Here is an 18,289-nt window from a genome sequence, read left to right on the forward strand (position 1 = left end):
CAGACTCTTAATGATAAAACTTTCTTACAAAAAAAAAATCATGAGAAATTTATAACTCAATGTAATTTTAGAAATAATTACTTGTAAAACAAGAGATCTTATATATGAACTCAACAATATAAATTAGTATTTTTGGATTGTAGTCTAGGTTAAGTTATTACTCGTCTTTTATAAAAACAAAGTGATATATTTTAAACTTCCTCAATAAATTAAAATCATATTTTTCAGTTTCATGTAGATTATTAAAAATGTTTATTGTATACTAAAGTAATTTGTATAAATTAATCATAATTTTACTTAAAGTACTTTTATTGCTAGTATTTTTAAGTACAATCAAAAATATTTAGTTACATAACATAAACGACTTTGCAATTATACTTTCAACAACTTTTATAGTCTGTAAAAATCAAGCTTGAAACATCATTTCTTGGAGCTTATTCATAGTAAAGATCTTCTCATTTAAGCTAAATAAAGTTGTTTTCAAATTGATAAAAATTAGTCTAATTACATTATATCTTAATTAATATGAATTTTTAAAGAATAATAAAGTTTAGTATTATCATTAATATAATCTTACATTTTAAAACAGTTTTCTAAAATATCAATGTCTAACATATGTAATGGACATAACATTAAACTGTGTCTGTGGTTTACGACTCGATAACCGAAAGGTTTTTCGTGTACCAGGTCTTTGAGCCTAACTTTTTTTTGTCGTTCAATTCAACATTTAAAGCTCAACAAGTTTTAAAATACTTACTTCTTAGAACAGCTTTAAAAAAATTAATTCCAGTACCAGTATTTGAATTAATTAAAACTTTTACCATAAGTTTATCTAGTTAAATAAAAGCGTATATAAAGTTTGTATAATTTTTTTTTTTTTTGGAATTAAGTAAAAACAAAAATAAAGTAGTAATGTAAGATTTTGTTCGGGAATTCTTTTTTGGTTCAGCTCAAATACTTTAATTTCAAAGTTTTTTTTTCGATTAACTTTCTTTTCTTTTTGTTCGGTATTTTCTAAAACTAATGTGTGTTTGTTAAACAAATGGAACTAGCAAATAATAAATTAGATTGTTAAAAATTTAAAACTAATAACGATTATAAATATAAAAGTAAATGACTAATTTACAAAAAAAACTTTTACAACTACGACAGATAAAAACAGTAAAGATTTTTTTTTTTAAACAAACAATTTTTCGTCGCAAAGATATATAACTTATAAAACAATACCTAATACAAAAACTTTTGTTTTATTAAAAATACCATCAAATTTTTTAAACTTCTAGCTTAACGGTTCTAAAAATAAACAATAAATATTGTCTGAAAGATCAATTGTGTTCGGTTTTAAAAACATTTGTTCGATTTTACACAAGCTGCCTGTGTTGTTCGCAGATAATCGATAATAAAAAGTTTGCAGCTAAATAGAAAGCGATATAAACTTTTATTTCACCTTTTAGGAAAGTTCGCTATAAACATAAATAGAAAACAAAAAGTTACAGTGTTTGTTGGTGCAAAGTTTCTTTTTAATGTTAAAAAAACTAAAAATAAACCAGTTACATCACAGTATTTCAGTGTTTTTTTAATGTTAAAAAATTAAAAATAAATCACAGTTTTAAGTGTTTCAATGAAGTGCAAAGTTTTTTTAATACCAAATATAAAAATAAATCACAGTTTTTTGTTAAGAGCACGTTTTTGTGAGACCACAGCTATAAATAAAAATATCAAAAAACTTCTGAAAATTGATAAAGTCACAGCTACATATAAAGTTAAACTCAATTAAAGTTTAAAAGTTGATGAAGTCGTACTCCCGCTTCATCCTTAGTGTGACTCTCAGTTGCGACTTGTTGCTCAACCATTCAGCTTTGCTCAACTTCGGGTCAACGGGATGGGGCAGGGGGAGGTGCAAGCGACTAAAATATTATCAAGTAAATATAAATAAAACTAAATAATTAAGTGTAATTTCGTAACTTGGAAAAATGGAGTTTCGTTGATAAGTGTTTACCAAACTGTGGGAAAATAACAACTTGCTAGGACTCTGAAAAAGTATTAGATGAAAAAGTGTTGACTAGATTATTATTTTTTGTAACAATTTGCTATTTCGAGTCAACAGATTGGGGTAGGGGTAAGTGCAAGCGACTGTTTGGAAATATTATTATCAACTTGTTAGTATAATTTTCAAAAAAGCACGGAATTTTTTTTGAGAAACTAGTTTTTTTAAGAGTTAAAGATTCTACTTGAATTACTTTATTTTAAAAGCGAAGTTTCATAGTTTTTGTAGCTCTTATGGGGTAAGGGTAAGTGCAAGCGACTGTTTGGAAATATTATTATCAACTTGTTAGTATAATTTTCAAAAGAGCACAATTTTTTTTTGGGAAACTAGTTTTTTTAAGAGTAAAAGATTCCAATTGAATTATTTTATTTTAAAAGCGAAGTTTCATAGTTTTTATGGGGTAAGTGCAAGCAACTGTGTGAAAAATTATAATCAAGTATAATTTAAACAAACTTAAAACCTAGATAAAAATGTATGCTGTATTTCATAAACATTTAACACACTTATTTGTAACAAACTTATTACTTTGCAAAGAAGTTATTGATGAGTTATAAAAATACCTTTAGGTAGGTTTATTTCTTATTATAGTTTGTGTAAACTAATTTTTTTGATACTTTTCATCATATTTAATACCAATACATAAACAACTGAATCATAAAAACAGTATTTGCTTTTCAGTAGATGTTCTAATTTCAGTAGTGATCTAATGAGCACAGTATTTTTTTCACATTTTAACAAAAAAAAAAGAATCTTATTTTTGAAATTTAAAAAGAATCGAGTACATATATTTCGAAGAAAACTGAAAAAATTCATTTAGATCTCATTACTCAAAGACATCTTATGCAGACACTTTTTTTGGGAACATAAATAGCCTTAAAAAAAACATAACATTTGTAGTCTATAAACACATGTAGCCTACAAAACTGAAAACTTAATTTAAAAGTATTTCAATTTTATGCAATATTGAGAAAGTGTAAAACATTTATTCGAAGCTAACGACAATCGGGTTGCTTTTAAGGTAGACAGCTAAATGCGAGTGACAACACTTTTGCCAACTAAACAGCAAGCACTAATGTATCTTTGAAAATAACAATCTAACAAATTTGTTTGTTTTTTGCTCACTTGACGAGTTCTGAACTGATGAACTGCACTAACGTTTGCTGAAATGTTTACAAAAAAGTTTAAAGTAAAAGCGTGGTTAAAAAGAAAAATTAATGTGTTCAAATAACAACATGGTTATATTAGATTAATCTTCGCTACCAATACGATTTTTAAAGTCTTATTTTAACTTAACAAAAATACCTTCACTTAACAGTAAATGAAAGTTTATAAGTCAGTATTTAAGTCAAATACACTACAAATTGTTTGCTGAACTTTAAACAACTTCAAAATTCAACAACTTTCATTTCACCTTTTAGTAATTTAAATAAATATACAAAGTTCTACTATAGTTTCCATTTGACTATATTTAGTGACCAAGTTCAAATGTTTTTTTCCATGTAAGAGTTATAAATTAAGCTTTTATAATTCTTGGGTTATGTAAATCATACTTTCGACCTGAGTAGCCAAGACTGTACTCTCAACATTACAAGTGTAGGAAATAATTTGATTAACAACTGGTAAACCTAAAAAACTTCAAGTTATTGCAATTATGCAGGGGTGCTTTGCGATATTTCGTGGTAAAAAGCACTGTATGTGTGCCAAGAAAAAAAAATGTTCGAAAAACTCAAGCTGGTTTGACTATCATTGAAACATAATGCTGTAAAAAAATTGAAAGGTTTAGTTATTTTGAAACTATTAAAGCAATATAAGTTACAAAAACGCACTTTGATTAAATTTTAGGAAAACGTTACAATTTTTAATATTCTTAATTAAGGCATATAAAAAAATAAGCTTATAAAACAAATGAAATAAACTAAATACATGGATTTTAAATCTTTTAACTTCTTTAAGATTAAACTATATACAACTGTAAACATTGTGGAAATATAGGAATTAAATTTTTTTAAGTATAACAAAAACATTAAAAACGTTTATTTTTATTTTAAAATCGTTTGATAAAATATAAAACTATAAAAATTCTCATACATAAAATAACAGCTAATTTACTTAGTTGGGTTATAAAAATATACTGATGTTTTTACAGATGTATATCATTAGAAGTTTGGCAAGTTATTGAAAACTCATTTATTAAACGATCAACCTAAAAGTTGCTACTCTTATAAAAACTATCTTATAATTTATATTTTTTTTGTAAAAAGGTAGTTTAAAATTTTATTGTTTGATTTAATTTTTTTCATAAAATATTTAGTATACTTCGTAATACATAATATCTATAACCTTGAAAAGTAAAATTCTTGTAATTAAAAGTACATTTTTTAAAGAAAATAAATTTTTTAGTCTAACTTTGATATATTGCACTGTTATTTTCAAAACTATTCACTACGGGCGATATAAAAAATTATAAGAAGATCACAAATTAAAACCAGCAATTGCAAACAACATGCACAAAACATTTACAACTTAAAAAGAAAATCACAAACCCTCAAGACAAACACACACGTTTGCAAACACAAAAAAACACAACTTAAGCAATATTGTAAACGTTAACGTGTTCAAAGTGAAACAAAAGGCAGAAAGTTTTCATTGATTGTTTTGCAACTCTCTTACACACCGCGCACTTCTGCCGTCAATATATCCTTCCAAGAATATCGCTCAAAATATTGAGAAAAGCCGTTTGAGGGTGAAATTTTCCGCTTTCCCTAAAAGTAGCTACTTTTTCGTAAAATTAATATGCGGATGCAGCAATTGACGTTGTTTAGAACGCATTAGGAGTTAAATTGATGGAATTAAATGAATAAATATCGGATTGTTTAATGGAAGATTTATTACATTTTGCTTTAATGGAAGTTTGAATATCAGTGAAATTAATAAGAGTTGTTGGAAAAAATTGTTTTGGGGATTTTGAGTGGTCGCGCGTTTGAAGTAAAGTATTTTAAGAATGATAATAGTTGTTTTGAAATTAGAAACAATTATGTTTGTTTTGAAATACAAAAACTTAAAACAACATAAACTGTTAATAAATAATGTTTTTGTTTATTGTTAAAGTATTTTGGTTTATAAAAATGTATAAACAAATTTTTGAAAATTATTTTTTCACCAACAAAAAACCAAAACAAAAACTATTTATTAAAATAATAAGTCTGTATATAAACTAGAAGCTGCAGTTTTATCTTTTAAATTTTGTTTGAATTTTTTAGTAAATGTTTTGTTTAAAAACTTACAAAGAAGTTCATAAAGTTGTTTCTTATGATTTATTTTTCTGATAATAAAAAACAAAATTTTTTAAATAAGTTCATACATTTTTTTACTCTATTAACTATCTTTTTTAATAAAACTTAATATTTTCTCAATAGTTTAAAAGTTAATTGTTAAATAATACAGCTTTAGATATCCGAACTTTTAAAATTGTGTGTTCGTAGTATTCTTTACTAATTAAAGTATATAAAACTTACATTAAACATAGTTACACAAAAATTAAAAATAACTATTACCATAGAAAATATCCACTAAAATACATTTAAATTCCATAAAAACTTTTTTATTTCCGTTTTGAAACTATTTTTAATAATATAATTTAAAAATATTTGATTTATGCAAACCAACTATTAATTATTACACGCATTTTATCAATCACATAGCATAAAAATGCTTTTTATAAATTTTTAATTACAAACTTCCTCTTAATTAAACTATCCTTTACAGCCAGTTACAGTTATAAACATAGTGATATAGATTTTTTTTTCGATACTCAAAAATAAAAATTTTAAATAAATAGTTTCTTTTTTTACTCTGGTAGCTAAAACTTTTTTTTAGAAAAACTAATATTTTCTTAAAAATTTTAAAAGTTAATTATTTAAAAATTAAAACTTTAGTAGACCATACTACCTTTTAAATTTTGTGTTTGTAGTACTCATAATTAAATAAAACATATAAAACTTACAATAAACATTGTTTTCTAAAACTCAACTACAATTCATACCATAGAAAATATGCACCAAAACACATTAAAAAAAATTCAATTTCCGATTTAAATTTATTTTTGGAACTCAGTTTTGAATGTTTTATTATAAGCAGAGCAACTGCTAATTGTTTTACACATTTAAAAATTTTCATAGCATAAAAAAATTTTAATTACGTGCTTCCTTATAATTAAATTAACCTTTCACATTCAATTACAGTTATATATAAATTCATAATTATTTGTCATCACAGACAAAACTTTTTTCTTAATTTTGACATTACAAAGGCTTAAAACAGAGTTCCATTAACTAACATGTAAACGTTTTTGTATTATAAGTCATTTTGAAAGTAATGTTTTATAATAAAATATATTTTAAAAATAATAATTCTAAGCAAAGAAACGTAAAAAACAACGTCTAATGAGAATGTTTTGTTGTTTACGTATAACAAAATGAGTCATACTCTTATAATAATCGTATATGTCGTTATAATACAACAAATTTCAATTATGCAAGAAAATTATGAGTTTCTTAATTTAAAAATTCCATTAAATCACGAATTTTGTGACCTGGAGGTAGAAAATATTGGCATTTTTTATGTATGGGCGCCTATAGATACTTATTCGGGTTAATTAAAAGCGAAATTTAACATGAAAAATTTGCTTGTTTCGTTTCAATTATCATACCAGTCTTGATGTTTTTTTTTTCAAATCTAAAAGGTAAATGTATCAAGATATGTAACAAAGTAATTGACAGTTTTTCATTGTTGGTTTGCGCTGACATTTGAAAAAAATTTCAAAGTTTAGAACATTTTTTGTAACAAACAAACTCTTTTAATTTATATCTAAGGAATTTTAAAACTTAAATCTTCTAGGTACTAACATGAAGTTTATTTTTAAAATTGTCTTTTATATTTAGTTTTATAGTGTTTATTTATGAAATACACCAAAACTTAAAAGTGTATTTCAAAATTCCAGACAATGTATAATTGTAAAACATTTTATTTAAAATCAGCATAGAAACCATGGAATTTACAGCCTAGGGTAAAATTTTTGTCTACATATTTTATCATACATGAAACCTTAAAATTTGCTACTAAAAACACAAAGCTATTTTACGCACATAATCTAATAAACTGTACAAAAAAATACTAAAAAAAACAGCAAAAAGACCCCTAAAATGCGTCAAATTCTACATTACGCTCTTTGTTACATTATCGAAACTTTCTAGATAAAAAAAGACAAAAACTAAAAATACAAAAGAATTAATAACAAGCTGTTAACACAAAACTGCTCTGCGCATATTTCAGTATTCATGCTGACGACAAAACGACAAAACCAGCAAAACACCCTCAAAGTGCGTAACACGTCTTTTGTGGCAGTATCAGATTAGAAAAAGCTAAACAAAAACGAGCTGCTTCGGAAAAAATGATAAAAGAGCCAACAAAAGAATTAAAACCGCTAATGTATTCTTTAAGACTTGATCAGCCAGTAGATAGTCGACCGGTTAGACCCGCCATAATGTCAGAGGTGAAATTTTTCATTAATAAGTAATGCGGAGATCGCATAGTAGTAAGTAAGAGCCGCTTTGACGTCGTTCGTAACCGTTTAAGAGCAATAACAACGGATAGTGACGCAATAATGGGTTGAATTCGAAATTGTTGCGGCATCAAAACATGTTTTTTTTTCGGTGCGTATTGTTTTTGATGTTTGCGGGTTGTGTGTATTTTAAATGGTAGCAATACAATATTTCAAATCGAACATTGAATTGTTCAAAACGCAAGTGCTTCAATAACAACACAAGCTGAAAACGAGCATACAAAGATTTAGTTTTATTGTAGATTTACTCAAGTTAAGTTATTTTTGAAATGCAAATGTGGACAAAATTTTAAAACAACAATTTAATCTTTTGTAAGATAAACAGCATAAATGGTGTGCACATTAAATTTTAATAAACCTCGTTGTTTTGTCAACTGGTATATTTACCAAAAAAATGGAAGATTATGTGGTACAAAAAGTTTTTTTTTTTTAAGTAATTTTTTTTTTGTAAAAGTTTAAGTTTCTCTAAAGTGTTAACATAGATAGAACTAGTGATCATTATGAGTCGTTTTATCGGCTGTAAAATATTAAAGAAATAGTTTTGTACAATTAAGCTAGGCAACTATAAATGTGGGTAAAGATGTAAAATAAACTTTCCAATGATTTTATTGAATTGTGAATTTAAATGTTATATTGTTAATTTGTAAAGGCAGACTACTTTCTAAATTATTTATTTATTTGCAGTTGCTTTAAAAAAGTTCGCACATTATTTGATTTATTAAACTTTGTTTTTTTTTTTTGTAAATGTTAATGTTTTTTGTAAATGAAAATTTCAGTTTCATTCAGTTTTAAAATTAAAATACAAAACATCAAAAACTTACTTTAAAAACCTTTTATTCAATTTAGCTTTATAAAAAGTACAATACATACGTTTCGTGTTGTCTACAACTATAAATAAAACATAAACTTTACAATAAAAAGTCGTTAAATTAGAATTAAATTAAAAATTAACCATGTTAAACACGAAATACGAAACCAATAAAAATACAATGTAACTCATTGTGGTTGAATTCTCAACAAACTGCAAAAGGCCGTAGTGGTAACTTTCAAATTGATTATAAAATATTCATCACCCTTTACTTCCTTTATATATTTTATACACAAAACAATAACAATTTTCTACTGTGCCTTAGCAAAACCGTTTAAGTTTTTTCAACTCTGCAACTTAATTTTCAGTTTTCAATAAACTCGAGTTGTTTTTAATGTTGCGAACAAATTGACTTCTTATTGCTCATTATAACAAACATATAGCAGCCTAAAAAGTCTTAAGGAAGTGTCGAAACAAATAAACGGGTTGCGTAAATAATTAATGACTCATTAAAGCTCATTAATATAATACAAATATATATATATATATATATATATATATGTGTATATTGCATTTGTATGATGCGGAATATTTGAATTGTTTCTTAAATTGTGTCAGATGAAATCTGAATTGATTGAAGTATGTTTTTTAATTAGTGTAATCTCATAACAATTTAAATATTTGCTAAAGATAAATAAAAAGAGACGTGTTATTATTTAATTCTTTTTAACTTAAATATACATACTTACTTAATTTTTTATAATATAAATTAAATGATTAAATTTATTCATTTGCAATATGTTTTTTTGATTAGTGTAAACTCATGACAATTAAAATAAATTGCAGATAAATAAACATGACTTTTTAAGTATAAATAAATTTAGAAAAAAAAACGATACATAGTTATTTTTAATTTCTGACATAATTTTCAAATGTTTATAACTTGTTACAACTTGTATTTAAATATCTTAACTAAATCTTTTTATCATTAGATAAGCTTTTAACTTTTTTCTTACTTTCTGCTATTTATTGTTCGCTGGTTAAACTAGTACTCTTATTTAATTTTTGTACACTTATTTTTATCTAATTATTTAATTTTATATTCACTAGCTTTTAAAGTTTAAACGTTGTTACAGTTATTAAATTAGTAAAACTTTAACTAGTATCTAAGGTTAATAACACAAAGTTTAAACTTTAAACAGACCAAAAAATTATTGATTTATATTTTGATAAAATCATTGTTTATTTTAAGTTATATTGTCTTTCTAATTTTGAAAGCTAATCACTTTGTCTTGTACTGAAATAACTAACAATTTATTGTAGACACAGCTTTTAATTTTAATATTTTTCAAATACTTTTGTGATACTTTAAATCATTGATAGCAGTTATGATTTCCAAAATACTTCTGCAACTAGTTTCAAAATTAGTTTTCTAAAAAGTAAAAAAAAACTATATAAAAAAACTTATTTTAAACAAAGCTGTGATAAAGGTGCGAATGATTTTTTTTTTGTTTAACACAGAAAGTTTGGTGAATAAAAAAAATAGTTTTAAAACAGATGTACAATTTATCCTTTTTCAAAAAACTATATATAGTAATTAACTATGCAACAGTTTCTCTTAAACAATAAAATATTTTTTCAGAAGTTTGAGAAACACTCATTTATAGTATTCAGGCTACGATTAAAAATTTTCTCCTAAATTTTTAAAACCTCAAGGAAAATTTCAACCACTGTAACTGTTTAAATCAATGAAAGAATGTATAATTAAATTACTTTTTCTTAAATCTTTGCTTATCAACTATAAATATCGATTTTTATTCAAGAAAAAATAACGAACTTTAAGAACTTGCATTTTTTAAGTACAGTTTTGAGTAACAATTTACTGATTCATAGTCTTTTAAACGTTTAAAAATATTTTTTCTTTTTTTTTATTCTTAAGCAAATTTTGCTTTTAGACATTTTTTCCAATACTTTAGAAAATAATAATAAACTATTTCAAACCATTTTTTAAACCATATTCTTACGAGTAAAAACTTTTTAAATAGGAAGTCTTTACCTAAGACAAAAACACCATATATATAACAAACTAAATAAAACAAAATGTCTTTCTTCGTACCTACCTATCATAATACAGCAAAAATTATTCTAAATAAGCTTGAAATAACTAGTTTGTACCTCGTGTTTAACATAATGTGTTTTTTATTAATTTAAATTCAAAGACAATTTAATGTAAAGTTCAAGCTTTATTTATAGTTTAATACAACACGAATCTTATGTGTTGTACTTTTTATAAATGTATTTCTAAATTCAATCACTAATAAGCATCCAACCTGCTTAAAGCAACTCATTATACAAGATGCCTCAAATCAAGCAAGTTATCTTTGATATGTCAAGGTCCACAAGATGTTATATAAACAATCAAGAACAATTTTCATTTGCATACATATCAGCAAAGGTATTATTTACAAGTCTACATTTTTATTTGAATTTCAAAACAACTCACTTTGCAGGATTAATCGTAATATCAAAACATTTACCTTGATAGCCAAAACTGCCCATTTTGGAAAACTCTAGTCCACAACATAAAGCTAATTAAAAACTAACAATACAGGATGCCTCAAGTCCAGCAAGTTCTGCTTTATACCGAGATCCACAATGTGTCAAATTGACAAACAAAATCAAAACTTTCTTTTGCATATGAACCATCAAAATCATTTACAATGACCCACAACATATTAATAGAAAAATATTTTTTACATTTAGATTAAAAACTAACTATACAGGATGTCTCAAGTCCAGCAAGTTATCCTTGATATCGAGATCCACGTCTTTCAGCTGGCAATCTTTCATGTCAACAAGTACCACCATGTCCTCACAACAGGCACTAGAGGGCGTTTTCCCGCCAATACCCAGGAACATGTCCTCACTTCCCACCTTCTGCTTGTACCTTATCTCGTATCTGGGAAAATAAATTTATATTTAATATTTTGAAGCCTTCTTTCAGTTGAAAAGCCTGGAAAAAGAAAAGCATCTATTGAAGGTAAATAGAGCTGTGTAAACATTATAAAAAATAAGAATCTTAATAAAACTCTTTCTGCTTGTACCCGGTCTTGTATCTGGGAAAATAAGTTTGTATTTAATATTTTGAAGCCTTCTTTCAATTAAAAAGCCAGGAAAAAGAAGGGCATCTATTGGAGATAAACAGAGCTATGTAAACATTTCAAAAAGTAAGAATCTTAATAAGACTCTTTCTGCTTGTACCTGGTCTTTTATCTGAAAGTTAAAACAATTGTCTGTGTAATTTTAAAGGTTTCTGCACTTAATAAATTTTGATGTAAACAGCACAGGACAGTTTAGATTCTGACATTTCAAATTCCGTCAGTTAAAACTCTAACAATTCTGAGTTATTGTTACTTATCTCTTTTATATTGCAAATAATGTTATTAAAATTTAGTCTTATTAATTTGACCCCATTAATTTTTTATTTTTTTTATTAATTTAAACTTTTTTTAAGGTATGGCTAAAAAAATTTTTTAACTTACTAAAAAATGGATTTTTTCAATAATCATAACTTCTGTTTTTATAAATAATTTTTAACCATTATAATGTTTTTAATCAAACTTTTTTCCTAAATATCTTAAGTTATATATATTATTAATGTATATTAAATTGAAATAAATATTAAAAAATTAAAAATATATTAAAAAATATAATTGTTAAACTAAATTTCATTATACATAATGAATTTAAGATAATTTTAATAATACAATATTAACATGTATTAAAAATAAAAACATAACTACAAACAAAACTTATCAAACAGTGGTAGTAGTAGCTTTTGTTTTAACAAAAGTATTTGATTAATAGTCTAGTATCCATAACTGTTTTCTAAAGCTATATACTGTGCGTGGCGTTTTTAATTTTCAAAAACCAGTATTTGAGATTAGTTCTTAATTTTTTTTCGATGCTGAAATAACAATAAGTAACAAAACATCTGTGCATTAAAATGTTAACTACTTACCTATATTAACGAAGAATAATACAACTACAACTAACTTTAGTGTTAAACATTCCCAACATTACTGTGTTTAACAATAAAAAATATATTGAAAATTATTAAAGAACTAAAAAGTCAGCTCTTAAAAGTAAGATGTATTAGAATAACTATAATAACTGTTATATAAACATTTTTATAATCCAACTTCTGTAGTGTATTCAATTTAAAAACTACTATGCATACTTTACTTTATACTAATAAAATTTAAAAGTTTATAATATTTACAGCACACACTTTATAGAGTTAAAAGTAAACTGTCGCAATAATCATAAGCAGTTTAACGGTTAATTAGGTATTATTAATGTTTATTAGGTTAAGTTAACCTATACTATATTATAAATAAATAGAATTCCCCTTTTAAAATTAAACTCTGACGGCCATATTAGTATTAAAATACTTTAAACGTCTAACAATTACTTAATTCATATATTTGTTACCATATTTAATATTGAATTATCAATTTTGTTACACTTTTTTTTATTACTAAAAGTATTGAACACAAAATTTAAACTATATTTTATCATTCCTCAACAAGTAAACTAGAATTAAATGAAACTTTATTAAACTTTATAAACTTTTAAAAATTTAAGATATGATCAATAAAACGTTTATAACTTTGGCTTACTAAAAACATTGTACACATGTAAAAAAACTGTTTAAAGTTATTAACGCAATCACATTGTTAATTATAAACTTCATAGTCATCTCGTAAAAAACAGTCATAAAATTTAAACTTTGCAAAGTAATCAAAACAAACCAAATACAAAAAATTATTAGCAAGGTTAATTAAGTCATGCTTTGCTTACTCAATTAAAAATAAAAAACTTGCAGACATCGTGAAAACTCAGCAATAAAAACTAATGATGTGAAAAGATGTCTATCTTGATCAGCAAATTTAATTTCACGCAGCTATGTATAATTTATAAAATCTTTTTGCAATATTAAGTACGTGTAATGTATAATTATGATGTCGTTTTGGAAAACTAATTTGCAAAATTTAAGGAAAATTAGCTTTCGAAATTTTTGTAAGTTCAAGTATGTATTGAAGTTAAAGGACACACTAAGCCTACAATTAAACCACATGAATTAATTAAATAAAAATGTGTAACATTATACAAATAAATTACTCAAGTTTTTGTTCAGAACTATTTGTAGAAACTATCAAATTAACAGTTATGTAAACAGGTACTATTTTTCATTTTTTTCAAAATTGATGCTTAATGCATCTTTATGCTAAATTAATAGTTTAATTATACTGCATATTTCATATTGATAATCACTTTGACAAATACTCAAATCTACTTACACAAACTATTCAATGAAACATTTTAGGTAGTTAATAATAAGCAGTTTTTAAAGACGAAATATATACGTTCTATTCCTTTTAAGTTGTCTAATAATTACAAGTATCTAATACAGTCTAACATTTTCAACCAAGTAATAAAAAAAAAATCAGTTTTATATCGTTTTAATTGAAATAAACTTGAAATTTTAAAATTTGCTTTTCCAAAACGCAACCCAGCTTTCAATTTAACGTACATTTTCATGCAACTTTTACAACATGATAGATGTTTTACAACAGCAGTTTCTGAGAATGCAATAGTAAACCAATAAAACTACCTTCAAACAGACTTTATCGTAAAAAGCAGTTAAAAGCATAAAGGTGCTTTGTGTATAGCAGAAAAGTATTAATTCTTGTTTAAAATTATACAGCACAATAAACTATAAAGTAGCTTATCAAATATTTTTAAGCATACGTTTTTGTACACCCACTCAATATATTTTTTACTTTTTGCAGTAATTTTTAAACTATTTTTTTATTTATATCATAGAAAAAACCTCTGCATACCATAATTTCGTGTACAAAAAAAAATAGTTGAAAATAACAAATGAAAAACCTATTAAGAATGAGGATAAATAGAGCTAAAAAGGATAATATAAAAAGCATATATGTTAAAAATATTGCTCATTACTTTTATACAGAGATTAATATAAGAAAAATTATTTGTAAAACACACTTTTATAAAAAAACATTTTAACCGAACTTTAAAAATTGCTAAAAACATCATTGTATAATTTGGAAACCAAATGAATAATAGTGCTCAATCTTGAAATAGAGAGCTAAGTTAATTAATAATTTATTGACAAAAATTGCAACCTTACTAACCCGGTTTCACCTAAAAAAGGATCTTCAGAGTTAGGTGAAGAAGTTAGGTATAAAAACATCATTACCGTAAACTTAAACAATAAACAATTAGTTATTATACCAACTCGGGGGTAGTTTTTCCTTCATCTTCATCATCTTGCCAGCCCATGTCTTGTATTTCGTGATCTGCCCATATGTCATTGGTGTCACCACTTTGCATTTTTTCTGTAAACAGTAAAATAATTATAACAAAATATAGAAAATAATGTGATTATTTAAACTTAATCACTTTCCACAGAGCCCACTTGAAGGCAGGGTTGCCAATCGTTTTTTCAAAAATTTTTCCAGGTTTTCTAAATTTATTCCAGGTTTCTAAAAGTATGTTTTTGGGTCTATTTTTAGTTTAAAGTTAATTTTAAGCTAAGAAACTGTGTTAAATAGTATAAAGATATTGAAAAGATACCGTAAAGCTACTTTAAATTTGTTTTTAAACAAATAAAAATGTTGATGATGACAAAAACTTTTTGTCTATATGATAGATTTTTTGAGTCAAATCGAAATTTTACTACTAAACATGTTAAAATTGTTAAAATTCCAGGTTATTCCAGGTTTTTCGTTCAAAATTCCAGTTTTTTTTTCAAAATTTCTCAAATTCCAGGTTTTTTTTGCCTAAATTGTCAAATTCCAGGTTTTTCCAGGTAAAGTGGCAACCCTGTGAAAGGCTTTTAAATAATATTTTATTTAAAAAAAAAAACAGAACATACGCTTGATAAAAACAAAAAATTGTTTTTAATCTTCAGCTAGTACGGTTTGAAATTAAAAGCACTTTCCTAAACAATGATACAAAAGTTAAACAAAAAACACATTATATAAACAAACACATTTAATCTGATAATAAATATACTTGTAAATTTACAAGTTACATTATTCAGATACATCTATAGGTATATATATATACATATATATGTAGGAGCAATGTTGCTATTTATAGTTGAGCACAGTAAACTTTTATACATATATATGTATATATAGAAAATAAGGTGATTATTTAAACTTAATCACTTTCTACAGAGCCCACTTGAAGGGTTTTTAAGTAATTTATTAGGAAAATGAAATTTTTAAAATTCCAGAACATATGTTTCATAAAGACAAAAAAAGAATGTCTTTAATCTTCAGCTGGTTCAATTTAAATTATAAGTATTTATCACTACTGTTACCACTTTGAATTTTTTGTAAATAGTAAGATATTCATAATGCAACGTCTACTAGAATGTTTTCTTACAATATATTATTGACGCTTGTGAATTTTATAATTCAATAACAAATGTTCACATGAGATACTTTTATGGGGTTCGGTGATAATCATAAAATTTTATGTTAGACTTAATTAGTAAATTGATTAAAAAAGGATAAGTCTTGTTGTTAAGGCCATTTTTTAAAGCTAATAAACTTCACTGCCTTTTATCAGAGTTTTACCAGTAGAAATAACAACATTTAACAAATAACCCTCTGAAATTTACGCGAGAAATAAGTCTATTTATAATAGGAATTTTTACAAGACATTTTTCAAAATTTCCTTCTTTAAACTCCTTTTAAATAGCCTTAACTATATTGGTTTAGAATTCAGTACAAACTTTACTTTGTAAATAGAATCAAGCTGTGTAAAAATGGTAGCTTCGTATTTATTAAGGGCATAGGGGGGGTAAACACCCTTTTTTGGTTTTTGATCTTATTTTATATAGTTTTTACTAAGCTACAAGATGCTTTTTACAGATTGAAAAAGTTCAAAATAATTTTTGAGATATAGCCGGTCAAATTCGGAGCCAACAGTAGGTTTCTAATGGGAGGCGCAAACTAAAACGGCAAAAATAGACTATTTCACTAAAAATCTATCTTCTACTACGTTTTTTGAAATAACTACCTCAAACTTTTAGGAAGTGTTCCTTGATATATTTAAAAAATTCTGTCGCAAGGAATTTTTTAAAAAATAAAAAATAAAAATTTTATATAAAAAATAAACAAAAAAACAGTTTTTTTTTTGTTTTTTTGTTATAAAATTTTTATTTTTTAAAAAATTCCTTGCGACAGAATTTTTTAAATATATCAAGGAACACTTCCTGAAAGTTTGAGGTAGTTATCTCAAAAAACGTAGGAGGAGATAGATTTTTAGTGATTTCTAGTTATTTGCCGTTTTAGTTTGCGCCTCCCATAAGGATCCTACTGTTGCCTCCGACTTTGACCGGCTATATCTCAAAAAATATTTTGAATTTTTTAAATCTGTAAAAAGCATCTTGTAGCTTAGTAAAAACTATATAAAATAAGATCAAAAACCAAAAAAGGGTGTTTACCCCCCCCCCCCCCCTATGCCCTTAACAAAGTTTAGTCCATAACTTCATACTTTTAACAACTGAATTAAAAATTTTAACAGGTATAAAACATTTGAAACATAACCACGTTTAACATTAAAGTTTAAAAAAGTAAAAATCCAACCGTAGGGTGAGGGCTTCACCTTTTCATTGTTTCTGCCAATCATGGCCGGAGTGAAGGCTGAAGGACCTCTTTCTGGCTGCAATTTTATTAGGATTAATATAGTTAGTGCATTGGAGTTCTTATAAATAAATAGAAAAAAAATTAATAAAAATTTATGGTTATTTACCTTCCATTAAACCGCACCGAACGGCGGTATGAATTACTGAAAGATTTTTTGCTAAATAGATTATCAAAATATAACTTTTTTTTTTAATAAAATTTATAACTAAAAAAATGTTTTTTTGTTTCGAAGGTAGCCAAAAAAACCATACCTAAATTTTACTGAAAAATAAAAATATTAATTCAAACAGTCGTAAAATCTTTTTTTTAGAAATTTTGAAACAACAACGTCTTAATTAAGAAAGTGATAACTAAATTTATATTTAAAAATATATATAAATAAAATTTATAATTAAAAAATGATTTATAACTAATTTTACTGAAAAAAATAAAACAAATAATTTAAACAACCATAATAACTAGTTTTTTAAATCATGTAAAAAAGCAATAACTTTATAATTTTATTTAATAAAAGTGATAACTATTACCATTTCATCATCGCTCGAGTCATCTTGTTCAGGTCTCAGCAGATCACTCAGCAACGTTATGTCTTTGAAGCTTGAAGCGTCCATTTTAATCACAACACTGAAAAAAATTTGTCAAGTATTTAGAAAAACACTGATAGCGAAAATTCTAGTGGGCAGACTAAAATAGACATTCTGCAAAAAAAAAAAGAAGTAAAAATTTGGTTAACTGATAGTTTTTATTTTGATCACTTGTTTTTGATATTTTAGCTGCATAAAAAATATTAAAATCAAACAAGTTGTGTGAAATCTGTAGCGCTTTAAACATAACTAGTAGCAAATGCATTTGAGTCAATAAACCAGCTTTTTATTAGTTACTTCAGTTTAACAAGATGAAATGTGTTTATTTTGACTACTGCAGAAGTTATAATGATGTCAATAAAAATCTCTTACACAACTTTCAGACAGTATATCGCAATAAAAATTAAATTAAAAAGAAATTGTGTCAGCAATAAAACAATTGTTATAACTTACAAAATACAGTTTGTGTTTTTAAGA

At 25.0% G+C, this 18,289-nt stretch overlaps 1 protein-coding gene across 1 annotated transcript; it reads right to left on the reverse strand.

Annotated features, from left to right (window-relative positions):
- Positions 1–1,302: 1,302 nt before the first annotated feature.
- LOC145844103 (dynein axonemal assembly factor 6-like) lies at positions 1,303–17,848 on the reverse strand. The gene is made up of 5 exons (XM_082951452.1): positions 17,756–17,848; positions 17,169–17,244; positions 14,804–14,903; positions 11,252–11,434; positions 1,303–1,907 (listed from the first exon to the last, which is right to left on the reverse strand). The coding sequence occupies exons 1-5, from the start codon at positions 17,837–17,839 to the stop codon at positions 1,781–1,783; spliced, it is 570 nt and encodes a 189-aa protein (XP_082807578.1). The 5' UTR covers positions 17,840–17,848; the 3' UTR covers positions 1,303–1,780.
- Between the last annotated feature and the right edge of the window lie 441 nt (positions 17,849–18,289).

Source organism: Thalia democratica, chromosome 9, assembly GCF_965202585.1.
Source record: "Thalia democratica chromosome 9, ktThaDemo2.hap1.1, whole genome shotgun sequence".
NCBI classification, from domain to species: domain Eukaryota; kingdom Metazoa; phylum Chordata; class Thaliacea; order Salpida; family Salpidae; genus Thalia; species Thalia democratica.

Bases quoted from the DNA above. Each gene is read 5' to 3' on its own strand.
- LOC145844103 (XM_082951452.1), bottom strand. From the start codon at position 17,839: ATGGACGCTTCAAGCTTCAAAGACATAACGTTGCTGAGTGATCTGCTG. The intron at 17,245-17,755 runs GTAATAGTTATC...ATAAAATTGCAG, and splicing joins ACTCGAGCGATGATGAAATG to CCAGAAAGAGGTCCTTCAGC. The intron at 11,435-14,803 runs GTTGGTATAATA...TTATTTTCCCAG, and splicing joins GAAGGAAAAACTACCCCCGA to ATACGAGATAAGGTACAAGC.